The sequence below is a fragment of the Mesoplodon densirostris genome, chromosome 2, assembly GCF_025265405.1.
Source record: "Mesoplodon densirostris isolate mMesDen1 chromosome 2, mMesDen1 primary haplotype, whole genome shotgun sequence".
Classification (NCBI taxonomy): Eukaryota; Metazoa; Chordata; class Mammalia; order Artiodactyla; family Ziphiidae; genus Mesoplodon; species Mesoplodon densirostris.
In genome coordinates, this window is record NC_082662.1 from 141,106,129 (window position 1) to 141,133,500 (window position 27,372).

Here is a 27,372-nt window from a genome sequence, read left to right on the forward strand (position 1 = left end):
TTAAAGACATTAAGTCAATAAAGACACCTTTCACCCTTTCACAGGGCTGTTTTTTTTTTAATTGTCTTAAGAACAAAATTATAGCTGATTTATCTGACGAGTAAGGAGCTAATTCACTATCTGTACTTGTATGACAAAGGAAGAATTGTTCCTCCTTTGTCACCAAATAACCCAAGAAACTCAACACTCTTGGGTCATCGGCATGTTTTTCCTTTAAAAAATTTTGCCAACTGATTCAGACTCATTTTAATGGAATAAGAAAAGATGAAAATGCCTTTTAGTCAGGAAGGATTATTTTATAATGTTTCATCACTCTTTGACAATTTTCCTTAGAAGAGAATGGTTTATTTGTTTTCAATATCCAATTAATGTTTTTAATTTGTTGTGTCCTTTGTAAGTAAAAATAACATTACACATTCATTGAAAACAAATTCACTTTTTTCCTTTTCTTCTTGTTCACATTCTAAGTATCAACAAATCTCTCCACTTTCCCACACTTTTATGAAAGTAATCACTCTCAATCTTGTGAGTTCTTCTATTTTCAAGAGTCTTAAGAGTGCTGAGAATGTGACTCCAGGACAGATTTGTTTTTCCTTGCTTCTTGGACATTCTTATTCATCTTAAAGACAAGATAACACACAAAACGAAGAACACTACCACATATGCTGTGTTCACTCCATCAGAAAGTTCTACAAAACTAGAAATATTCTGTGTACTCATGTGCACGTTCTTCTCAACTCTTCTCTGGCTCAGTTAGCCAATGGTTACTAGCATCATAAGCAAAACTGTCAATGTCATGCATATATGTCCTGAAAGTTAAAAAAAGTTTAAATCAAAATAATTTTATTTACTGGTGATAAACATTAATTTTTAGTTACTATGTGATAAACCATGAAAAAGAATTAGTTGGTTAATTTGGGGTGCAAAACAAATGCAAAATTCGTAAGTTATAGAGTATGGACAACCTTGGCCAGCATAGTTTAGAGTTTGGTAGCTATAGCAATACCAACTAAAACATGACACTTGAGTTTTTAGTTTCTTCAGATTAAGTGGCCAAGCTGGATTCAACTAAGATACTTTCAGATTAAAAGTCAGTGAAAACTCCCTGGAATAGAAGAAAGTTTAATCAAAAGAAGACACCTAGAAGGTTTCACGGGTACATACATATTAAGTTAGTTTTGTGTGATAATTTTCCCTAACGACGTAAAACAGATAAGATCTGTAAACTTGACTTAGAAAAGACACGTTAAAATAGATTTAATATTTCTTAAACACTGGAAACTTTAAAAGTCACCAAGCAAGACGGAGGAGCAAATACAATAGGGGCCAATCATCTCATGATGCAAGTAGTCACAATGAAGGCATTCCTATTTGTAAGCCCTAATGTATCAGCCTTTTGTTTTTTCCAGATATTTGTAGCATTGTAAGCATCCAATCATTTCAATAAACTGAGAATAAAGCACAGGATGAGATAATGAGTATACTGCTGAAGAGTGGAAGACTGAAGACACATCATATTAATGAAAGATTCAATGTGTTAGTCACTCGTTCAACAAAGAAAAACAATTCTGACAATAACAGAGGTTTAAGCCTCTATTGTCCTTTAATAGTCACAGATAGATATCAAGCTAATTGTGTTAATGGACATTTTCCAAGATACAGAAATTGATTTTATTGAACCATATACCTGTTGTAAATTAATAGAAGATCTTACTTCCATAGCATCACCAGTCACAGTCAAATTATGAAACTTAACATTAAACGCTTTGTTGTTCTCATGTGTGTAGTAAGAGCTGAATAGTAGAGAAGGAAAATACTGATTGAATTATAAAAGTTTAAGTTCACTCAAAAAGCAGTATCAGCATTTGCTTACAATCACATTCTTTTCATAAACTAAAATTTATCATACATATCCAACACTCCTAAAAGATGTAAATAAACCCTTTGATAGGCAAACACAAAGGATCACCAGGTGAAGTTACATTACACCTTCACAGGCATTAACTCTTTCTCCTGTCTCATTAAGATCAAATTTTAATTAAATCAGTATGAAATTGAGGGAATAACCAGGAATGTATAAAGTTAGCTCTTACCCTCAACATCTTATACTTCCAAAATAAGGCAAGTGGAGTGTTTTTAAGTGCACATTAAAAAAGGCAAATTCTTTCTTAGAGGTTTGCATGAATTTCCTCTGATTCAGAAATAGAAGAATTAGGTTTACTGCAAAATCCCAATAAAATATAAAACAAATATTCCTTCCTTCTACATTTCAGCACTTTTCATTCTATTAAAAATATGATGGTCTTGGGCTTCCCTGGTGGCACAGTGGTTGAGAGTCTGCCTGCCGATGCAGGGGACACGGGTTCGTGCCCCGGTCTGGGAAGATCCCACATGCCACGGAGCGGCTGGGCGCGTGAGCCATTGCCTCTGAGCCTGCGCGTCCGGAGCCTGTGCTCCTCAACGGGAGAGGCTCGCGTACCGCAAAAAAAAAAAAAAAAAAAAAAAAAAAGATGGTTTATTATTTTACCAAAGTATCCAGAAAACTAATGATAGCCAAGAGACAGCCAAGAGGGAGCCAACTCATCACATTCCACCCCCCTCATCTACCAAGCCCCAGAGCAATGGTTTTAGAAGTAAATTAATAATGCTCCAATTCAAAAGGAGAGCTGGACCAAATGTAAGGAAGTAGAGAAGATTGGTGGTTTATTCTTTTTTCCAGAGTAGTTTTGCTGAGACTTCTGTACCAACTTAACTCACTTTATATGACTTAGAATTCTGTTCATTTATGCTGGGCTCTAAACCACATTCTTTAAAAGTTTTTGAAAAATCTGAAGAGAGAGTTATATTTTACTACATTTGTTCTTATAGCATCTAGAATATTTTATTGGCAGCAAACAAATATCTGTAAAAGCTATTAAAAAAAAAGAAACAACCCAGGACCTAATGGTCAAATATTTTTTGTAAAAGACTGAACCATTTAGTGATTTAAAGAACGTTTACATACTTTAGGTTATAATAGGCTTAAATAATATTGTTAATTTAAAGAGTAGGGAAAGAGCCATGGAGGGTAAATAGTAGATACCTCACATCATCCAAAGAATTGAAATAGGCAATTTAGTAACAGCATTAAAATATAGTTGTTCTTAATTAAGTAATGAAAAATAGGTATTAGGGCACTTCAGAAAGAATTCAAGTTTATATGAAATCCACAATTAGTTTTCTGAACAACAAAATCTACAAAACAGAAGACAGTCAATTTAAATAATACTCTGTCTACAGGATACATCAGAGCCAACCATGACTTTATACTTAACACATGTAAATTCAATGCAGATCAGATGTTTCAAATACTGATTTTTTTTTCTGTGTGTTGTTGTTTTATCACCTGAGTGCTTACCATGTGACAAGTAAGGTTCTAACCTCTTTACAGATGGCAATTCATTTGACCCCATGAAATAGATACTACAATCCCATGAAGTAGGTACTATGTTTCCCCCATTTTTACAAATGAGAAAATTGAGGCATAGAGAGGTTAAGCTGCTCACAGAGTCTGTTCATCCAGGATAGTAATCATAGACAAAAGGAAAAAAGAGACAGCATATCAAAAAACGCAATTAAGCTAAGAAAGTTATCTACTGGCATAGTGTCAAGTTTTACTGGAAAGAAGCTAAAAATAATTTTTTTTAAATCATCAGAATTTCTGCTCACCCTGATTTTCCACTGACCCCAGAAAATTTTGACTAGAATTATGGTACCAATTATTAGAGTACCAGCAACACATCCTTGAGGGGGAAAGAATTTAATAAGACAGTTAATATAGAAACATGAACAATTATATATACAGTAGTTCACAGTGACAAACATATTAATTATGAGGCAAGTTAAAGAAAAAATAGGAGACATGAAATATATTTTGCTTGCCTGCTTATGTCACAACTCTGACAGTAAATACTGCATGTTATTTATCCTGTTTTCTTTCAAGGAAAGATGAAATATTTAGAATGAATTATCACAATGCTCAAATAAAATTTGACAGGTTTGAGAGGATTCTAAAGTGTTTCAACCCCACCATGCTTAATTTTAAATGATTTGATCACTGACTTAAATATGATGACTGTATTATATAATTTCAGCACTAGAAGGCATCTTAGAGTTCATGCTCATTTTGTAGATAATTAAACTGAGTCTCAGAAAGGTGACGCGTTCATATGTGGTTAATGGGAAAGCCATTTACTTAGTTCATAAAGGTAACAGAGATGTAGGTATTTCTCCATCATAGGAAAGGTATCATCATCTGAGCACCGAGAGTAAAACATACTTTGTCTATAGAAATGCTTTTCAGTGTTTAGTCTGTTGCAGATAAAATTTCTTTTAGGAAAACTAATATTTACTTTCAAGATTAAATGCACGATTTTGAGTTGAGCAACAGAAAATAATTGGTTAAACAAGTTGAATAACAGCAAAAAACTTTTGACTTTTACACATAAACTTTCTTCTTAAAACCACCCATTGCCCTTTCCCCTCACCATCTTGGGTCTCCCTTTACCTCCCCACTCCACCCTCCAAATCCTTGAACTCTATTCTTTTGATCTGTACTACAAAGAAAATTATAGATGACACTAGAAAAGCAACTGAAGGTAATATGACTAACAAGTGTATCTGGTTCCAAATCAGCAAAATACTACAGATGTCACACAACTGAATGGCCATGTCAATACATAATTTTAAAAACAGCTGTTTCCACCACAGGTTTTACACTATTTTACCCAATCAATTTCTTTAATTGATCCCTTAGCACCATAGCATTAGTTTGAAAAGACTGTACTCATAAAATAAATCATGGCTCCTCAAAAACTTGGGGTTTCTTTTCCTTTCACCACTCCCCATTAATCCTACCATTTTCAAATGATGCAGAAAGATCCCATTTCAGTTTGAATGATAAATGAAAATAGAAAATTTTAAAGTGATCCAGAATGTCTGGATGACATAAGTTAGGAATATTCTTAGAACACTGATCAGCACATATAAGTGATTCAGGAAGAAAGTGTGTGGAGGTTGATGTTTTAACAGAAAACCAGTGCAAAATACAGAAATTGAGAAATATAATTCTAAATAAATGATTCCTCAATAATTAATAATTAATGAGAGTATTATTTTGCAAATTAGAAACAAAGAAAACTTTATAGTATAAAGGCAATGATCTTAACATTCACCCAAAGGTGAATCAGTGTTAATTTAAGATTGACACAACTTGAGCTACATGAAACTATACAATTATAAATGAAATTATTATTATGATTCCAATGTTCTTAATTATTCATTGAAGAGATCATAGGTAGGAAAATTACATAATTTTAGAAAATGTAAAAGGAGTAGTTTAGTAATGCTCCCCATTATGTAGAATTATATTTACCTAGTACTTAAAACACTGCAAGGCAATTTGTCACCTATTGTCTCCTTATCTCCAATAAATGGCATGGTACTTGTAAATAGTAAAGAGTGTTCAGTAAATATTTATTAAATTGCATTGCATGATATTCTTTTCGCAGATGAGAAAACTGAGACTGAAAATAAATAAGACAAACAGTTTATCACCAGAGAAAACCTATTTCTAACCCCTGGTTCAGGGCATGATTTTTTTTTTTTTTTTTGCGGTATGCGGACCTCTCACTGCTGTGGCCTCTCCCGTTGCGGAGCACAGGCTCCGGACACGCAGGCCCAGCAGCCATGGCTCACGGGCCCAGCCGCTCCGCGGCATGTGGGATCTTCTCGGACCGGGGCACGAACGCGTGTCCCCTGCATCGGCAGGCGGACTCTCAACCACTGCGCCACCAGGGAAGCAGGGCATGATTTTGACTGTTCACAATATTCTCAATAAAAATACCTGAGATTACTCAAACAAAATTTGTATTAGATGGGTATTACATTAATATATAGAGTATCATCTCCATTCCTGAACAACCCAAGTCAGAACCTAACTACAAGATCGGGTATTATCAAATGAGGCTTGTCTCCTTTTCTGAAGAAATGTGGATTCATCCAGTCATTTCGAAAGGTCTCATGTATACATCTCATAAAGTGGAAATGCAGTCTATATATTATGAAAAACTAAGAAAGCTATGAATAGGTTTTGTTCTTCCTTATAATCCTATTTAACATAAAAATATAAGTCAATAAGCATGTGATATTTAAAAGAAAAAGTATTTTAGATATTTCACTGAGCATTCTCTAATTTTTTCTTTAATATTCCTCCAATTGACCTATTAATTCCCACAAGGGATTTATGAATGTCACAATATAGGATTTCAGCAATGGAGGGAAAAAAAGCAATACTTGTAAAGAATCAGGACTATCTTAATTGTCAAATTTGAGTTGTGCAGCTTTAGGAGAAGAATTTTTCTATCCTTTCAAGTATTTAGTGCTGAAGAAGCTAGTCATCTGCCTCTATTTAAGAGCCTAATAGCTGTGTGACCTTGAGCAAGTTAAGAATCTTGCAAAGCCACAGTTCTCTCAGCTAAAAAGTGGGACATAGCTACATTATAGGATTGTTGTGAGAAGTAAATGAAATAATACATAGGCATATTTCAGTACAGTCCTCGTCACACACCAAACACACAAATATTGCTCTAATAAAGGACTATTCTTATTCTTTGGTGTGGCCAGAGAGAATGATAAAATTATCAGAGGGCCTCCCTGGTGGCGCAAGTGGTTGAGAGTCCGCCTGCCGATGCAGGGGATACGGGTTCGTGCCCCGGTCTGGGAGGATCCCATATGCCGCGGAGCGGCTGGGCCCGTGAGCCATGGCCGCTGAGCCTGCGCGTCCGGAGCCTGCGCGTCCGGAGCCTGTGCTCCGCAACGGGGGAGGCCACAACAGTGAGAGGCCCGCATACCGCAAAAATAAAAAATAAAAATAAAATTATCAGAAATCCATCTTAGGAAAATAGTGATAAAATAAAAATGAATTCTTAAAGCTAGGATTTATTCAATTTTTAGCACTATGCTAGTAGTTTTCACATCCGTTATCTCATTAAGCTTCCAAGACTTTAAATAGGAATCATTATCACCATCTCATAAATGAGAAAATTGGGAGTCAGAGAGATTAAGTAAATCACTTGGGTTGAATTATTACTAAATGGAAAAAAAAAATCCAAAAGAGGATTGAAACCAAGGTCTGACTGACTCCAAAACACAAGTCTTCCTTCTATATGACACTGTTGACAAAAACAAAAACAAAAACCCCACAACTGGGCTTCCCTGGTGGCGCAGTGGTTGAGAGTCTGCCTGCCGATGCAGGGGACGCGGGTTCATGCCCCGGTCCGGGAAGATCCCACATGCCGCGAAGCGGCTGGGCCCGTGAGCTATGGCTGCTGGGCCTGCGCGTCCGGAGCCTGTGCTCTGCAACAGGAGAGGCCACAACAGTGAGAGGCCCGTGTACTGCCAAAAAAAAAAAAAAAAAAAAAAAAAAAAACCCACAACTATATAGAGCATGTATTCTCAATGGGGTTGGTATCATCCCTAGACGGGAAAAAAAAAATCTCACTTTTTTATGTATAAAGTACAAATGTGTATACAGTACATAAATAGATTTATATTACATCTGTAGTATTACTATTTCATAGGGATGATTAAGAAAAAATGCCTTAAAAGCTCCATGAGGGGGAGAGGGTAATAATGAAAAAAAAATTTTTTTGAAAAACACTGATACAGAACCAACAGAGAATAGCTTTAAAAGTCAAAATGCAGGCTTCACTTACAGAGCAGATAAGAAAGTTCTGGGAAGAGTCATCAGTCTCTACTTCTTAGCAGAATTAAATAGGAAAAATATTAAATACTTGCAAAGTTCTAATATCATTTGTATCATTCATGTGCACTGCAGTGTAATCAATAAAAGAAATTTCCTTGCTATATAGTTTATCTTTAAAATGAGAAAAGTGACCTCATTCACAGAATATATTTAAGAAGTAAAAATATCAATAATTTTCAGGTTTATATTTTACAAGTATAGGATCCTAAAGGAAAATATTGTCATATGTCTGATATAAGAGGGAAGGAGTTCCTCTTTATTTTTGAGCACATGTTGGAATTAAAACTAACCCTAAGGGAAGGTTTCTGGGAAAACACACAGTATACACTTAAAGAATTTCAGAGAAAATAATAAGCACCTCAAACCTTCATTGAATGCTACTGAGTTTGTAAGAAAAAGCTCACCTATTAAAATTTTAAGCTCATCTATTAAAAATGTCATCAAATCATTAAATCATGAGATTTTCATTTAGAATACATTTATTTTTATTTAAAATATAGAATGAACAAAGTGAATTCCAACTGTTGGAATCTTTCAAGATAAATCTTTTAGCTTAAAAGAGGTTCATTTAAAATATAAAAACTATAATAAATAACAATAAAAATAATAAAACAAGTACCTGCTTTCAGTTTTATAGTCCCTTGGCTAATTCATGCATGCATAAGATAGGAGACTTCAGCTTATTAACACATAAATCAAAACATTCACTTTTTAATATATTCCATTAGACATTACTTATCAATATATGCCTATTTAGCTGTATTGCTTCTTAACAAACATTTCTTTTACCATCTTCTTTAGGAGTTTATTAATCTTCTTGTTAATGCATAACATCAAGTAATTTACTTACGAACAAGAAAAGGACTAGACCAAATGGTAGAAGAAACTGTAACAGGTATGTTTTTGGCCTCATGCCTATAGCAACAGAATACTTTTTAAAGATAACTTTAAACCATTGACAGGGAAGGGAAAATGAAGAGGATATAACCAAAGGTAAGACTCTTTGATTTACTTGGGATAAGACAGACATCTAGAAATGGTCAAGGAGTAGTTTATGATTAATTATAAAATACTTGAGGATAGAAACTGTATTGAAAGCTCTCTCCTCTTGTGGTTCTTTAGCCACTAGAATGAGATGTATTGAGACAATGGGCACACAATAATACTTGATCAATTGGCCAAATGATTTGAAGTTGTCCTAAAATTACCTTGGAACAAGAACATGGTGGGGAATACTTGGGAACATACCAAGTACCTGATGGTAATACAAAACACATCGATAAAATGCATTTACCTGTTTTCTCTTTGGCACCCATAAACACTGTATTTTAATAGTATTCCTAAGACACTTAAAAGACAATATACTTTTCCAGGAACATAGATTACACATCCGAAAGCGAGGACAAGTTTTGTTAACTGCCAGAGGGCCACACTTACCCGATGCAATGATGCTAGCAACTAAAGAAAAAAAAAACAAGCAAAGAATTACAAAACTAAAAATATTTTAAAGTCATTGATTTGCTAGCAATTTAACAAATATATAAGTTTATCAACAACTGTACTTGAAAGTTCAAAAGTAACTCAGATTTTCATAACTAAAAGAAATAATTGTAAATAAATTGGTGAAAACAATTATACATTATTAACTTAATCAAGTAACATATATAGCAGTGCTATCTCTATTAAACAGAGTCAACACTATAAACATAAAATACGATAAAGAGTTATTGAATACTGAAACAAACACCATGTAAATTTGGTTGTATGACTTGATGGCAAGTCAAGGTTATTGTAAGGATTAATACTAAAAAATGGAAGGTGCATGGTACATGACACTATGGAACACACTCAGTAAGTAGTAGCTACTATTATTTTTTCAATAAGAGCAAAAAAAGTAAATAATATTTAAAGGGTAAATTAATTGTATATGAGAGAAATTTGATCCCAAATATTTGTTTGCATTTTTATCATAATAATTGACTTAGGCTTAGGTTAAATTTGTTAAATTATCTTGTATTCTTGCAGAAAAAAATATTTCAACAAAGTTAGTTCTATAACAAATTTATATAAGGTGAAACTTGTTTCTCTTTGCCTTGCCCTATTAAAAATTGGATGTATTCAACCTAAAACTTTTAGACCCAGAGATGTCATAAAATTTTAAGAAGTCAGTAACCACATATGTGTTAAAATTAATGAACTGAATCTAAATATATCAATATAAGCCACAAAAGCAACGTTGAGTGCAAAAAGTCAAGTTAGGTAATGAAATATATGGCATACTGTTTAAATTATAAAAAATATACAAAACAATAATATGTACAAAATAATAATATGTATGGTGACGTACATGTAGCATAAGAACAAAAACAGAGAGGAAGCTTGCACAATGAGGTATTACCTCACACCAGTCAGAATGGCCATCATCAAAAATTCTACAAACGATAAATGCTGGAGAGGGTGTGGAGAAAAGGGAACCCTTCTACACTGTTGGTGGGAATGTAAATTGGTACAGCCACTCTGGAGAACAGTATGGAAGTTCCTTAAAAAACTAAAAACAGAGTTACCATATGATCCAGCAATCCTGGGTATAGATCCAGAAAAGATGAAAACTCTAATTCGAAAAGATACATGCACCCCAATGTTCACTGCAGCACTATTTGCAGCCAAGACATGGAAGCAGCCTAAATGTCCATCAAAAGATGGATGGATAAAGAAGATGTGGTACATATATATAATGGAATATTACTCAGCCATAAAAAGAAGGAAATAATGCCATTTTCAGCAATATGGATGGACCTAGAGATTGTCATACTGAGTGAAGTAAATCAGACAGAAAAAGAGAACTATCGCATGACATCACTTATATGTGGAATCTAAAAAAATGATACAAATGAACTTATTTACAAAACAGAAACAAACTCACAGACTTAGAACATAAAATTTATGGTTACCAAAGGGGAAAGGTTGGGGGGAGGGATAAATTAGGAAGTTGGGATTAACATATACACACTACTATATATAAAATAGATAATCAACAAGGACCTACTGTATAGCACAGGGAACTCTACTCAATACTCTATAATAACCTATATGGGAAAAGAATCTGAAAAAGAATAGATATATGTATATATATAACTGAATCACTTTGCTGTACACCTGAAACTAACACAACACTGTAAATCAACTATACTCCAATAAAATAAAAATTTTTTAGAAACAATAATATATACTACTTATAGTGACATACATGTAGCATAAGAATAAAAACACAGAGAGGAAGCTTGCAGTGATTGCCTTAGAGCAAGAGAAGTGGGAGCAGGGAAATGTGCAAGGAAACTTTAACAGTAAGATTTGTAATGTTTAAGTTCCTAAAAATATTCAGGTAATGGCAAAATAGGCCTCAAGATAACCATTATTAAATGTATGAAATAATTATGAAAGTATGGTCATAATGTATAAAACACGATTCTAAAAGCACAACTATCTGATGCCACTGAATAGTGATCAAAAGCAGGCAGGTTCTGTGACAAACCATAAAGGAAAAGAATATGAAAAAACATACATATGTATATGTATATATGTATATATACATATACATATATACATATATATATATATAAAACTGAGTCACTTTGCTGTACAGAAGAAATTAACACAACATTGTAAGTCAACTATACTTCAATAAATTTTTTTTAAGAAAGAAGGCAGGAATTCAAGTTCCCCTTTTAAAGAGGGGAACTAAATGGAGTGAGAGTTTGTGTATTTGTGGGTATTTGGCCTTTTACCTAAAGGAATTAAGAAACATACAAAGGAAATTTCAACAATAACACCTGTAATGTTTTAAGTTCTTAAAGATTCTGGGTAATGGCCAAATGAACTTGATCATGGCAATTATGAAATCTGGACAAAATATTAAAAAAAACAACAATAACAATGATTTGAAGGCATGGAAGAGCAAACTAACTCAGACAGAAACTAATCAAAGCTGAAGAGCTCAGGCAGGGCTTAAGCTGCAGGGAGTGAGATTTGCATGGATGCTGCAGGGGGAAATCCCTAGGCCACTTGGTGCAGGGAGCAGAAAGCCACAGTCACACTGGTTGGAGAAGTCAGAGAATAGAGTTCAGAATCAACAGGGCATCTGGAAAGTGAGGGGCTGCTGATGCTCTATTTCTTGACATATGTGGTGGTTATACCAATATTTGTTTTAGAAAAGTTATTAAGCCTTATATGTATATTTTACACAGTTTTCTGTGTGTTGACGTCAATGAAAAATTAAAATAATTTGAAAAATTATCTCTTGGCTCAGTCCTATTGAGATTTTCCAAAAAATTAAACAAACAAAAAACACATATCTCTATTAGAGAACAAGAATGTCTATTAATATAGCTGTACATTAAGCAAGTTGTAAAACAAGAAGACATCCGGGTGGTCTGAAACAGCATTAATTAGTAAGAGGGGTTTCATTCACTCAAGAGGTTTTTCTGAAATCTACAGCATATTTTACTCTGCTTACATGAAAACTGTCATTTAAAGAGTTAATGTGAACTATTTCAAAGAACTCTGTTTTTAATTACTTAGAAGATATTATTAAGGTGCTTTACCAAATTAGCAACTCTAGGGAATCTGGAGAGTTCCTTTAGCATGCTTGAAGGATGGGTCTCTGTCAATGAATCAGACCCGGAACTAAACCTTAAGGATTATACATATTTGGTTCTTTGAGGGGTCTTGAGGAATTCAGTGACTCCCTAAAGCTAACATAAAAAACAAAATTTCTTCACCGATCTTAATTTAGCATTGCTTTTATGGAGCCACAACATTTTTCTATATTACTGCAAAATGCTTCTTTCTTAAAGGTGTGCCTAGCACAATCCAAGTCTGCCTCTGAAGAAAGTCAGAACATCAGTATGAAGAAGCTCTGCCTACAATAAACCAGAATCTATTTAATTTTATAATCCCAATCAATTTGAAATTTCCACCATAGCACATAAAATCCATACTTGGAAACCTGAACAGAGTAGTCAACTGACCTGAAGGAGAGCTTCCTCCTCCTTTAGGTGTGCTTGTTGCATGAAAACGTGTGGTTGCCCTGGGAACAGCTGGACTCCTTGTTGCTGTAACATGAGTAGAGGTCAATCTTTGTGTTGCATGGAGACTCTTGGTCACTGGGGTATGTACAGCAGTGGACTTTTGTGTTGCTCTAAGATTCTGTGTAAGTGAAGATTTTGCCGTGGTGAATCTTTGGGTTGGTGGTGTGGCCTGTGATGCAGAAGCATTTGCCATGATAGGATTCTGAACTGCTGTAGAGACAGTGTTTGATATGAGGGAATTTTGGGCTGTTGTGGCTGAATCATTTGCTGTGGAAGGTTTCTGAGGAGCTGATGAGACTTCTGTAGCTGGAACATTTACAGTGGTGGGTTTCTGAGAAACTAGTGGGGACTTTGTAGCTGAAGAATTTATTTTGATGAGTTTCTGAGGAGTTGATGGGGCTTCTGTAGCTGAAACTTTTACAGTGGTGGGTTTCTGAGGGGTTGGTGGGGCTTCTGTAACTGAAACCTTTACAGTGGTGGGTTTCTGAGGAGTTGGTGGGGCTTCTGTACCTGAAACATTTACAGTGGGGGATTTCTGAGGAGTTGGTGGGACCTTTGTAGCTGGTGCATTCACTGTGGTAGATTTCTGAGGAGATGATGGGGCTTTGGTAGCTGGAACATGTACTCTGGTGGGTTTCTGAACTGCTGGTGTGACTTTGTAAATTTGAAAGGTTTCTGTGGAGGAAAAACGTTATTTAAAAAATTAGCTAAATAATGCTGTCCAAGTTAAAATTTAGGAACCAATTGTTTGCTCTATGACTCTTTCTTTTCCCCACAAACAACTAACATGATTTTTAGGAAACCAAGTATTCTCATGTATTTCCCAAAGAACTAAAATGTTATATTGTCTTTGCTTTGAAATAAATTATACCTTTAGGCAACTAAAGTGAATTTACACCCAAGTAGTGTTGAGGTTCTTAAAACTGTTTTCTGTGTGAAAAAGGAAACCAAAGTCAGAGTTGGCAGTGATCTCATTCTGTGACACACCCCAAATAAAGATAGTTTTTCTCATAAATTGTCTTCTTTCCCTCATGCCAAGACCAAAGAACAGCAGGCTGCAATCTTGAACCAACAAAGATAATCACAATATAGTTACTTTTTCCAAAGCTTTCAGGACGTGTTAGTGACCTTGGGAACTTGTTTTGTTTCACTTATTTTTTAAAGCAATAAATTCAATTAGAATAAAATAACTCCCTTTTTCTCCTCTTGTGTTGGTTACCAACTTTACATAGGTTAGTTTAGTTCCTCTTTGGATTTTAGGTGAGATAATAAATATCTGGAGTGCAAATTCTGTGAAGATCCTATTCTGAGAGTCACAAATCTAACATTAAAATTTTAGGCCTTCAGTGCCTGTTTGATTTTGGGTTGCTTATGCAATCTCCATCATAAGGCAGTACTGAGCAGTGCCTAAGCCTGTTTGACCACATACTAGAGACTGTTGTCAATTTCTCTAAGCTTGTTTTCTCATTTGTAAAATGAGAATTGAAAACAATGTCTCTTAGTGCTTTTATCATTGCTTTAAGTTGCCAAAGTTTTGCTATGAGGTGCCTGGAAGTGGTTTTGGTTTTATTCTGCTTAGAGTCTTGAGAGCTTTTGGAATCTGTTGGTTGATGTATTTCATCAGTTTGGGAAAATTCTCAGTCATTATCTCTTAGAGTATTTCTTCTGCTTCCCTCCCTCTCTCTCTCTCTCTCCCCTCTTTTTTATCATATGTTAGAAGAGTTTAACACGTCTCAAATATCTCTTAAATTTGATCTATATTTTACATTCATTTTTCTCTTTGTTCTTCAGTTTTAATTAACCTTTCTTCCAGTTCCCAATACTGTCTCCTGCTACATCCAAATCACTGTTAAACCTATCTATTGTGCTCTTAATTTTAAATATTATATTTTCCCACTGCAGAATGTCTATTTTACACCATTTTTATAGATTCCAATTCTCTGTTGAAGTTCTCTATTTATCTTTTCCGTTAGTATCTTAAATACATTAAACACTTATTTTAAAGTCCTTGTCTGCTGACCTAATTATCCAGATCTTTTTTATTTGATTTTCATTTCTCCTAATTTGGTTATAATTTCTTGCTTCTTTCCATATCTAATAATTTTTTATTATATGCCATACAATTCAGATGATATGATCCACCAAAGGGAGGGTTTCCTTTTCTGATAGGCAGATTGGTTTGAAGTGATCACATCCTCAGCCTATGAGGGACTCAGCCTATGAAGGACTGATTCTGTAAGACTCAGTCTACTTCTGCTCTTGTCTCTGCTCCTTGGAAGTGGACCTTCTGGGTTTTGGATTTGACAGCCTGGTGGATCTTTGTTTCCTCATCCCTGAGAGACTGCAGGAGAGCCAGGTCTGTCCTTCAGCAGTGTCCCAGTCCAGCAACGTAGCCTCCTTCCCCACACAGCTTCAAAATGAGCTTAAATGTCGTAAGGAGGACACTGGCTGTATGCTTGATACAAGCCTCTTCCTGTGATGGGTTTGTTGTCCAAATACCATAAGGTTCAGGGAGATCTCATTTTGTACTTTGGAAGTTTGGGGTCTAGCTCCCCAGTCTCACCTGCACTCCCAGAAATCAGCAAATGGCTCTTGGGAAAAACTGGGTCAGCATTTGAGGACTTCCAATTTCCAGTGCATTATCCTAGCTCACCACAACTATTGAAAGCTTTGTTAGAGTCTCTCTTTCCTGGCAATGGTCTTTTATCTGGGTCAAGATGGATCCTCAGCCCAGATGGGCCTTAGAATGGTTTGCCTTCACTCCCTACCCCCAGGAATTTTAGTTCATTCAGCACTAGCTGTTCCCCTGATGGAACAACCTATGCCTTTAAAATATGATTAAAAAAAAAAAATCTACCCGGGTTTTGCAGTCATTGTCATGGGAGCACTGGCCTGCCATGACTTCCTTGGGCATTGCCATAGAGCTGTAAGCTCTAAATAACTGATGATTTAATAAAACAGGGGAAAGTAAATGTGAAGTGGATCAAAAGGCTAAATTTTAAAATATCAAAATTTACCCACAATTAAATGAATTCAACAATTAAATGAAATTTTCACCACTTATACTATCACATCTCCATATCATAATAACCATTTTCATTAATGGTGCAGAGAATAAAAATACAATATTGGTGGGACAGTAAATTGGTACAGTTTCTTTGGAAACAATATTGTTAATGTTTCAAATGTTTAGATGCATATACCTTTGATACAGTAATTACACTGCAAGGAACTTATTGTAAAACATGTACTTGCACACATGTACAATGAACAGACATACAATAACATTTACTGTAGCACCTTTTGTAAAATATTTTTTTAAAAAACTAGAAAACTAAATTCCCTTCAATAGGAGACTGCTTAAATAAATAATATATCCATACAATGAATATGATTTAAAAAAAGAAATATGTGGGGCTTCCCTGGTGGCGCAGTGGTTGATAGTCCGCCTGCCGATGCAGGGGGCCCGGGAGCAGTTGGGCCTGTGAGCCATGGCCGCTGAGCCTGCGCATCCAGAGCCTGTGCTCCGCAACGGGAGAGGCCACAACAGTGAGAGGCCCGCGTACCGCAAAAAAAAAAAAAAAAAGAAATATGTATATGTATATTTATTTTCTAGAAAAAAACACAAAAATTTGTAAACAGTGGCTACTTCTGAGTGTAAGACTAGAGGAGACTTTTACTTCTCATTTTATACAATCATTGGCATGGTTTTAATATTACTTCACTATATTTATGTATACCATTTATATGAAAAAACTATTATTAACAAGCAATAGTATTTAAAAATTCATGCTAATAGAATTCAAGTATAATTATAAAAGTAGTATTTGCTTGAATTATATTGGCATTCAAATATGACACAGCTTAAATAAATGCCACCTCCTGGTCCTGTGCAATGTTATAATCCAGCTTCATTGATCTTCTAAATATCTTTTCAAAAATATACTTAAAAAGCAGTTCTAAAGATTCTGAGAGTACAGCCTAAGTATCAAAAAGCACTGAGGGAAGAAGAGGTCTAAAAAGATGAAGAAGAGAGCATTCTCAATAAGAGATAAATTCTGGAGGCAGAAAACATATAATATAATTCAATGAAGTCAACATGTAGGCAAGAGTTTCTCTTCGTTGTCACTATATATATATATATATATATATATATATATATATATTTTTTTTTTTTTTTTTTTGGCAGTATGCGGGCCTCTCACTGTTGTGGCCTCTCCCATTGTGGAGCACAGGCTCCGGATGCGCAGGCTCAGTGGCCATGGCTCACGGGCCTAGCCACTCCGCGGCATGTGGAATCTTCCCAGACCAGGGCACGAACCCGTGTCCCCTGCATTGGCAGGTGGACTCTCAACCACTGCGCAACCAGGGAAGCCCTGTCACAACATATATAATCATTATCTAGATCCCTTAGTTCAATCTAAGATTCTCTCCCAATTAAATAAAATAAACCATTTTATACACTCTTTGTATCAACAAAGAGATATCTATATTAACTTACTGAAAGTAACATGGTAAGAAACAGCAAATTTAAGCTAATTCACTAAAAACATGAGACATATAATGTGTATGTGTATGTGTGTGTGTGTGTGTGTGTGTGTGTGTGTATTCATAAAGGTCATGTGTGTATTTATTTATTTATATGTTACCATATGTTCTCCACATCAGTAGTTCGTCCTTTTTGGAAGTCATAGACCCCTTGTAGAGTCTGATGAAAAACTGTATCACCCAGAAAAATGCAAATACGCACATGTACAACATTTTACATTCATTTCTCAGGGAGTTCATAGATTCTCAGATGCCCATATATAGACCTAAGGGCAAGAATAAAACAGAAATATAACTCTGCAAACTGATTACCTTTGCATTCAGGTGGGGGGCCACTCCACTCTCCTTGGTCATCTTTTACAGTACAATTGATAGAGCTCTCTCCATGCAGGGTGAAGCCTTTCATACATTTATATGTTACAGATTGTCTATATGCATAACTGTTTTGTTTCTTTTCAATCATTCCATGGTCAACTTCTGGTGGTTCTGAACATAAAATTTCTTTAAAAAAAGCCCAACATATTTTAAATTAATTAAACTGGCAAAGTAGTTTTATAAACAAGTAAGACTAAAATTTGTTAAAGATTTTATTTACAGAAAAAAACTTATTCTTCTAAATTAAGCATTTCATCTCAGAGGTGAGATGAAAGCAGGGCAGAGATTTCCATCTAGGGAGTAAATGGACTTGAGTTTAAACCTAAGATGTACCCTTCTTCTTAGAGCAGAGAAGAGGGCTCTGCTTTTCATTCCAAGGAGAAAAGATGCCAAATGAAAGGAGTTGGGAATGTTAAGTGGCAAGCTTGGGAAACAGGAATTTTGGATAGAGCAAAAGATTTTAAATGTCAGGTTTAGACTTTGACTTTCAGGGTAAAATTTTTTAAGCATGTGTTAACTCTTGGCCTTTTATTTAAAGTAAATCTTACTGAGCAGCTGAATTTGTAAGGCAAATACAAGCAGAGTATTGCTTGTTATATTATAGAAAGAAGCCTCTCCCTCGCAGTTGCCCTGATAAAAAATTCAATGGTTCCACATTCCCTGGAGCCATGAAGTTGTTTTTCTTTCTTTCTTTCTCTCTCTTTTTTTTTTTAAGCAGGAAAGCAATGTGATCACATGTGAACATCAAATTATATTACACAAATACTCTTAAGTACCCAGAGAATACTAGCAATTTACGAATTACTTTTAGGCCATTGATCAAAGCAAGGAACAAGAACAAGTTAATCTGATTTACACTGGGCTGGGTGGGCGATGACAACACATATTACCATCAGTTCAGTTCCAACATTTTCTGAGCACCTAATACATACTGGGCATTGTTCTATAAATAGAAGTGCAAAACCGAATAAGATACAGTTCCTCTGTCTTAAAATACAGTGGAAAAAGACATTCAAAGAGATCATTTCAATACAAAATGGTGAGGATTATCACAAAAGCATGCACAGTGGCGTGGAAAGAGAGAAGAGGGACAGTTAACCAGCCTGGGGGGTGGGGGTCAGGGAAAGCTTCTAGGAGAACTACAAGAGCAGACCCTTAAGAAAAAAAAAAAAAAACTAAGCAAAAAAGGGGCTGAAGGACATTCCAGGCAGAGGCAGTGTCACAAGGAATGATGGGAGGGCATGAAGAAGTCTGAGGTATCTGGACAACTACAGAAGTTTGCAAAGGATGAGGGCAAGACATAAGCATGGAGAAGCAGGTAGACCATGTCTAGCCTTGAACACTATATGAAGGAGTTTAGACTTTGTACACGATGAGGAGACACTAATAAGCTTTAAGAAGGAAAGAGACAAGTCACATTCGTGTTTTAGATGGATCACTAGGTAGAAGATAGATGAAACACTAATGGAGTGTAAGAATGGAGAATGGAGGTCACTGCAATCAGTATCACTTTTGAACTCGAGCAAATGGGACTCCTGCCTTAGCTCCCACAGCTTAAAAGGCCATGCTCTGGCCCTCCGCTGGCTGTGCCTCTCTCTACTAGATGGGGAATCTGCAGGGCTGAGGGGGTATGTTCAATGAGAGCTCCTCCCCCACCCCATTCTAAATCATGCTCCAGGAACTGGCAGCCAGAACTCCCTGTGCCAACACCCCTTTCAAGTCTTCTCCTGGTCCATATTCTTGAGGATGGTCTATACTGTGGATGTGTTCACCTTTAGGCCAAAGTTCAATGGAGTGGGGATAAGGGTTACAGGGGACGTGACTTGGGTGTGTAGGCCGAGCTATCCATTTACACGCATCAGAGACCCCTCACAGTGCAAGAAGGGGGAGCTGACTTGAGAAAGGCTGGGTCTTAGGCCAGCGACTTCCATGTATACCCTTGTCCTGGACCCTGAAAACGTTAGGGGTGGCCCTTATCGCAATAGTCCAGACAAGGGATAATAAACTATATTAAAAGTGTTATAGGGCCTCCCTGGTGGCGCAAGTGGTTGAGAGTCCGCCTGCCGATGCAGGGGATACGGGTTCGTGCCCCGGTCTGGGAGGATCCCATATGCCGCGGAGCGGCTGGGCCCGTGAGCCATGGCCGCTGAGCCTGCGCGTCCGGAGCCTGCGCGTCCGGAGCCTGTGCTCCGCAACGGGGGAGGCCACAACAGTGAGAGGCCCGCATACCGCAAAAAAAAAAAAAAAAAGTGTTATAGGTGGAAGATAAAACACAGGTTTGAGAAATAGATCAAGGAGTAAAGGAAAATGATTTAGTGATTAGAAGTGAGAAGATAAAGAGAGGGGCCCGGGACGACAGATATTATATAGCACGGATTGATTCCAGGCTAGCATGTACTAGCAGTCTACTGAAATTATTTTTGAAAAAGAAAATATTGGCAGAGAGAGAGGAAAGCAGATCTTTCTGATACTGAGGCTTTGTTCAGAGGTGAGCAACTATCACTCTTGATTGATGTATAACCAAGGATAATTTTTGAATATGTCCATTGTTCCTTCGGTCTTTATATCCACACCTCCATATCAACATCCACACGTGGACATCAGTGCTGTCTCATGCGTTGATAGAGGCCAGGGCTGCATACTTGAGGTAAAACAGCTCATTGCTTAAGAATTTATACTTTCCACTTGATGTTTTTGGTACTGTCAAAACAGAAAAGTTATGTGGAAAATCAACCCTAGGAGAAGTAGGGCTTTAATAGGGATAACTGAAGACACTGGGGTTGCTGAGAAAAAAGGGCTCTTTCCTGCAGGGTTCAGATGTCAGTGGTTGCTGAGTTGCAGAGACAGATAAAAGAATCAAAGAGGAAAATATGAACATCAGGATGTTCACCACAGAGTTGAAGATACCAGACAGAGAGTAGGACCTGGCCTAGCCGTGGGCAAGCACGAAAAGAGAGTGGGTTTGCAGTGCAAAAGCTCTTCTATGCTGGAATACGTGCTTGGTGTCCACATTTCTGATACTCATGACAGCAATTGCTTGTAAAGATATTGGCCTCAACTGGGAAACCGCTTGTTCAGGCTTTGTGACAAGTTGTTGCCTCTGTTAGAAAAAAATATGGTCCAGCCCCTGCTTGCTTTCCATATTTGGTTCAGTATCATTTACAGCATCCCTTACTGGATGGTGGAAATAGGAAAGGTGATGGTGGGTAGTAATGATGGATATTTGAAAATAATAATGAGAAAAAGGGAGAAATAGTAGCTATGGGAGGGCAGGGCGCCAGATGGGTGTGGCTGGAGTAAACTCCTGGTTGGCAAGGCTTCATTTTATTTGTCTTCATATCAGTTGACCCCACACATTCCCTACCATAGAGTGTCAGTCAATAAATGCTTGATAAATTACACTGCATCTACTCTAGTTTCCTGCTCCTAATAACCCCCAAAACTTGCACTTAGCAATAATTTTAATGACAATGAGAGAAATAAAGCCTACTTTTTAGAATATTACATATATTTATTCCTCTCAATTTTCAGGAGACATATGTCTCTAATGCACATACATTTAACTTGATATATCCATTTAGGAAATTATCTCCGTGTCCTATTCCCCCCTTGAGAAGATAAGATTTTCAAGTGCAGAAACCATACTTCTTCTTTATTATATAACATTATTTCTCTAATGATAAAAAATATATACCACACTTTAAAACACTTCTACATAACTACCTCAGTTAATAATCCTTAAAGGAACACATAGGTAACACTAGGTGTTAGAAGACTTATGGGTTTGAAATCAAGAGATCGGGGTTAAATGCCTTCTTTTGCCACTTATTTTGGCATACAGGATCAAGTCATACAGACCCTCTGATCAATAGTATTTTAATCCATAAAATTAAAAATTATGGGGGGAAAAAAACATATCTATTTTACTTGACTCTTGGAAGGAATGGTAAGATGACCAAGCACAATATAAACCTTAGTATTTTTTAATCCTTTACCCACACAGTTAATAAATTAAGAAGCATTACTAATAGAGATCTTTAAATTACATAAAACACACACACATTGGAAGGTGAGGGTACAAATACATACTGCGGGTTATTCTTAAGGAGCAGAAAGCAATTTATTATTAATTATTCAGTCCCACACCTGAGTGCTTAGAATTTTTCAGTCTAACCTTGGCATTCTGGAAACGGATCACTCCACTCAACAGTACTTCCCGCAAGAGAACAGTAACTAGAAGTTGCACCAACTAATTTGTACCTAAAACAATGAGGGAAGAAAAAAAATTAAGTTCCATTCACACATATTTGACTTCCCTTAAATTCTCCAGAATATCATCTTAAAATATTTATGACACCAGTAAATAGAGACAAAACAATAGTTGATAAAAGTCCATGTGGCAGTTTAAAGGAAAAGAAAAAATTCTATCTAAAAGGGTGACATTAAAGAATAAAAAAGGGCGTCTTTGGAGGCGGCTGCGACGCTAGGATGAACGCCCCTCCCACCTTCGAGTCCTTCTCGCTCTTTGAGGGCGAAAAGAAGATCACCATTAACAAGGACACCAAGGTACCCAGTGCCTGTTTGTTCACCATCAACAAGGAAGACCACTCTAGGAAACATCATTAAATCGCAGCTGCTGATGGACCCACAGGTGCTGTTTGCTGGCTATAAAGCACACCCCTCCCCCCACCTTGGAACACAAGATCATCATCCGCATGCAGAGGGACTACAGCCCCCAGGAGGCCTTCACCAATGCCATCACAGACCTCATTAGTGAGCTCTCCCTGCTGGAAGAGCGATTCTGGGTGGCCATTAAAGACAAGCAAGAAGGAATTGTGTACTGGGCCGCACCCGGCCCTTTTCCAGGCACCAGGTGGACAAGAGAACTTCTTCCAGCTGTAGGCCTCCTTGTAGAAATTCCAGTGAGCCCCTCACCCCCGACACCGATGTGTCCTGTGCATAGTTTTATCTTCCTAATAAAATATGGCAGGAAAAGACCCAGCTGTGACTTCAAAGCAAATGGACCATCAGTTCAGTGGAGGTTGGGGACCTGTTCCAAAGCCACTCAGGGGCCTCATTTCAGGACTGGCCCAGAGACCCAGATTTCTGTCTGAGAAGGTGGCAGGAACAAACTCATTCTGGACAAAACCTGGGAACCTGGGGCTGCCAGGCAGCGTCTCAAGCAGAAGGAAACTGAAAACCCATGTGCTTCCAGGAGTCTCTGCTCTAGAAGCTTCAGCTGCCAGGCCTGCCTCCCAGCAGCTCTCCCCAGGCTTCTCTTACATAGTAGAGTTTAATAAAAATATTCACTGACTAAAAAGAATAAAAAAAGTATAAGACAGGCAAAATATTTTTGATTTGGATAGGGCACATGTTAGAAAATAGTAAGGTGTTTTAAAACATTTTTAAAAGATACAGATGCTTAAATATTTTATATTTCTGACTTCTAAAAGATCACTACAGACACCATAGAATAATAGAATGTACTTCTATTTAAAGGGTACAAAGTACCCCCAGATTTAATATTAATGATATTAGTGATCCAAACATCTATGTTTAGTACAGGAGACAAGTGATAATGATAGTTTTATAAAGAACAGGGATACACACACAGAATAAAATATCATAATTCAATTTGCAGATATTAAATGAGAGAATGAGTATAAAGGTTTTAGAAGCACCTGAGACACTGACAATACTCAGTGAGTAAGTTCCTTTTCCTTGCATAGAGAACTTATAAAAGATCTTAGGTCAGAATGATATTTTCACACTGGGAATAATTGTTTTTAATCCATGATATTTTATAACAGATTGTTCGCATACAGAAAAAACAAACGCAAATTCATTATTTAGGTAATAGTTTCATATTTAACACTGAAAGGATTTAATTTCTCCGAGGATCATCAACTTATCACAAGTATTTTCCTATACATATCACACTTAAAATTTTATAATGAATCACATAGGTACTGAAATCTAACCATTGAGAGAATTTTGGTGGTATTATAAGAACTCTTCCTTTCTTGCCCCATTTTACTAAATTTAACTGTGATGAGTTCATGATAAAGATCTTTGAACAGAGGGGTGGTTTTATTGCTACTAGCTTGTAAACACTGGCTACAAATCTAAAAGCTTCCATCTTAAATCCTAATTTGTTTTTCCATTTGTTAAATATAGTGTTTCATATATCCAAACTTACCCTGTATTACATGAAAAATGGATGGACGATCCAAATAATAGGTCATGTGGTATAGTGACATAACCATTTTTTATTTCTCTAGGGTTAGCACATGATTTTTCTAGAAGAGAATACAAATTGATTTTTTTAATTAAATTATCAGGTACATCTATGTAAATTCATCATCTGAACCATTGATATTACTTATCCTTAGACTATTTAAATCGTACCTTCATTTTATCAGTTTCAAGAAAGCAACATATTTAGACTATACACTATTTGATTTTAGGTAACCTTAAACTAATTAAATGTGAAATCAGTGAGTAAAGTAATATTTCTAGCTCACAGGTATTTAGTTTCCCTAATTTAAAATAAAATGGTTCCAATGGTTCATTTAAGAATCATTCTAAATAATAACATGTTCACATAGACTTCCACTGTGAGTGAAAGAAGAAACACTATTTTCCCCAAACACCATATGATTAAGAATAGTCTTTAAAAATTATACTCACTTTTACAAAATTCATCAGGTTTGGACCACGTAAAATTCTGAAGGCAAGTTAGATTTCCTGAGAGAGAATGGTCCCTTATGTAACCCAAACGGCAATCATATTCTACAGTGGAACCTTCTGGGAAATAATTCTGTTTGGTATAAGACTTTTTGAGAGATGCAAAAAGTAGCCTGGTTGGAACATCACAGCTACCTAAAAGTATTAATGAAAGCAACAATGAAAAAATTAATATCAGTTTATTTTATAACCTATGTTTAATTATCTGGTCCTAGATCACTCCTTTTTCTATACCTCTTTGTACATATTTGGTATTTATATTAATGTCACTATGGCATTGACAGTGTATCAAGCATATTCACATATAAATTTTCATTTCCTAGTTACTAGAGGCCTGTGAAATAGATCTGGTACATAGAAGTCACTATGCCCACAATTTAGAAAATAAAACTCATTTAAGTTTCTTGGCATAGTTCTGGAACTGACTCAATTAATGCCAGTTCCCTTACCCTGCCCCATGTAGCACAGGGGTAGATAAGACCTGGTATTTCCAGATCCCTGGGCTAGTGTCCTGCACAACGATAATAGTTAACAATAATAGCTAATATTTATTGAGTGCTTCTAAATGTTTTATACATATAAACTCATTTAATCCTCAGAACAACCTATGGGGACAAGGATCAGATGAGCCAATGATGTACCTAAAAGTATTTACAAACTGTAAGCATCCAGGCAAACGTGAATTTATAGTGGCACGGTATAGTGGAAGGGGCACTGGATTTATAGTCAAAAGACTCAAGTTTCCACCCTGGCTCTCCTGCATAAGGGAGCTCCTGGTCTCAAGGAAGTTGTTTAACTGGGGGCTGCTTTCTCAACTGTAAAATGTGGATAAGTCCCTAACTAACCTCAGGGAGTTGTCGGGAGGATTAGATGAAGTACTATATGCAGAAGAGTTATAAACTCTAAAACATGATACATGTGCAAAGACTTATGTGCTTCAACCTTCTGCCTCGTATCATGGGTAGATAAAAAGTTAAAGCTGATCTCACACCTGATTTCAAAAAATACTTGTGGCAGTTTCTATCTTTACTGTAGCTTCCATTGCTCCAAATTGTTCAAAGGCAGGAATCAAGTCTTACCTTTATCTTTACTTGTATATGTCAAAGTTAATCTAGGGCTATGCCTATAATGATAGATTTTGAGATAAAAATTGAGAATTTTTAAAAATATCACTACAGAGTTGTATTGGGTAAGTCCTACTTTACAAAATGAAATTTAAGAAAACAGAGGATCTCTGTTATGTGTCTCAAGGTAATTGCCAAACGTAGTTATATATAATTTACTCCCTAAACAGTACCTATTGTTTATTTTTGCTATTAATCAGTTCAAGAGTTACAGTGTTAAGGGGGAAAATTAACGAAGGGCAGGGCTCATTCCAGAAAGCAATGCCGTCAATTAGCTAGATTGTGAAGTGCCAAAAGGTATACCCTGGTGATTAATAATGCTAGAAAACTATCTATTACCAGTCACTCCAAACAGGGATAAAATTAAACTTAAGAAACATTCCATTCCCATAACTTTTCTAAAATGAAATGAAAGACTTACGATTACAAAATTCTGCAACCTCTGACCATTTATTATTCAGACAGACCACTGAGTCTGCCTTGCCAGGAACTTTTACAAAGCCTTCGTTGCATTTGTATGTTACTGTGCTTTGTTCGGGAAAACTTGTAAGAGCTCCCAAAGCTGGTTGGGCATTAGGTACATCTGGGGGAAAGCTGCAGTCACCTAGGGAGGAAAAAATAGAACTGAAGGAAATACCACTTTTCAATTCATTGCAGCATTCCTTTCCCAAGACGAATAAGGGAAGCAGCAATGGCTTTCTATGCCCACATAACATTTCCATCCAGTGCTCAGCTGACATACCCAGAACTTGTTAGGCTTCCTGTCTGTCAATTAATTCAAAACTAAAATAGTCGAAAATAAATTCCTGCCTTTCGTTATCTAATATATACATATACATATATACATATATATATATATATACACACACACACACATATATACACATATGTACATATATAAAATATATATAGTGCTTTAGACTTTCCCATACATACTGTTGCTAGGCACACAATAAAGACAGACGCCCCCTTGGAACTTTACACCTGGAGGAGATGACGCGCAAACTTGTAGCGCCACGTCTGTACACGACTGGACCCTGTTGAGAGGTGAGAGTGGTCAACTATTTGGCCTTCCACCCTTAAGGAGATGCTGAAGATTCAGTCTATTCGAGCCCTACCTTTTGGCTTCCGGGGGTTTGCTCCCTCTACCCTACACGCCTCACTCCTAAAACCCTGCCAGCTGGGGTCCAGCACAGCAAGCTTCCTAACTGCCGGCTAGCAGCGGAGAGCCTCTTCCCGTCCCCAGGGATCATGCCAGTAGGAGCGCTGATCCTTAAATGTAGAGGATTACGGGAGCAATCAGGGATGCCGACATTCCTCAGCGACCCTGCTCAGCCGACTTTCCGGTTGCTGTAGAGACGGGCCTTGCCCTTCCCACACTGCCTAAAGGCTTAGCCTGAGGGGTGGGGTGAGGGATCCCCGACCCCCACTCACCCGACGCAGCCGGAGGACGCAGGAGCAGCAGCAGCAGCAGCGGCGGAGCCAGCCCGCCCAGTAGGCGCAGCACAACGGGGGCGCTCCGCCGCGCGGGACTCATGGCGAGCGGGGACGGGGATCCGGCGTCGGGGCTCCGCGGTCTCTGAGGTTAAGACCAAGCAGGCTCGAGCCAGGAGCTGGAAGTAGGAGCAGCGCCCGGTAGTTCTGCAGTTCGAGTTAAATTAGCGCCTTGGGCGGGGCCAGGGCCCTG

General features: G+C 36.9%; 1 protein-coding gene and 1 pseudogene across 4 annotated transcripts; one reads left to right on the top strand and one right to left on the bottom strand.

Annotated features, from left to right (window-relative positions):
• Positions 1–27,372, bottom strand: CD55 (CD55 molecule (Cromer blood group)). 4 transcript variants are annotated; one of them, XR_009531203.1, is made up of 10 exons: positions 27,120–27,369; positions 26,107–26,289; positions 24,505–24,696; positions 24,014–24,113; positions 21,989–22,074; positions 17,752–17,940; positions 12,832–13,566; positions 9,242–9,262; positions 1,688–1,793; positions 1–809 (listed from the first exon to the last, which is right to left on the bottom strand). XR_009531203.1 is itself a non-coding variant. In XM_060090983.1 (10 exons), the coding sequence occupies exons 1-10, from the start codon at positions 27,220–27,222 to the stop codon at positions 1,776–1,778; spliced, it is 1,701 nt and encodes a 566-aa protein (XP_059946966.1). In that variant the 5' UTR covers positions 27,223–27,371; the 3' UTR covers positions 1,689–1,775. The 4 variants fall into 4 exon arrangements, 3 of the variants coding, with proteins under 3 accessions (XP_059946968.1, XP_059946966.1, XP_059946965.1); XM_060090983.1 differs by lacking the exon at positions 1–809 and adding an exon at positions 3,709–3,782 and having other exon boundaries at positions 1,689–1,793; positions 27,120–27,371; XM_060090985.1 differs by lacking the exon at positions 1,688–1,793 and having other exon boundaries at positions 3–809.
• LOC132483889 (DNA-directed RNA polymerase II subunit RPB11-a-like) lies at positions 22,303–22,928 on the top strand (annotated as a pseudogene).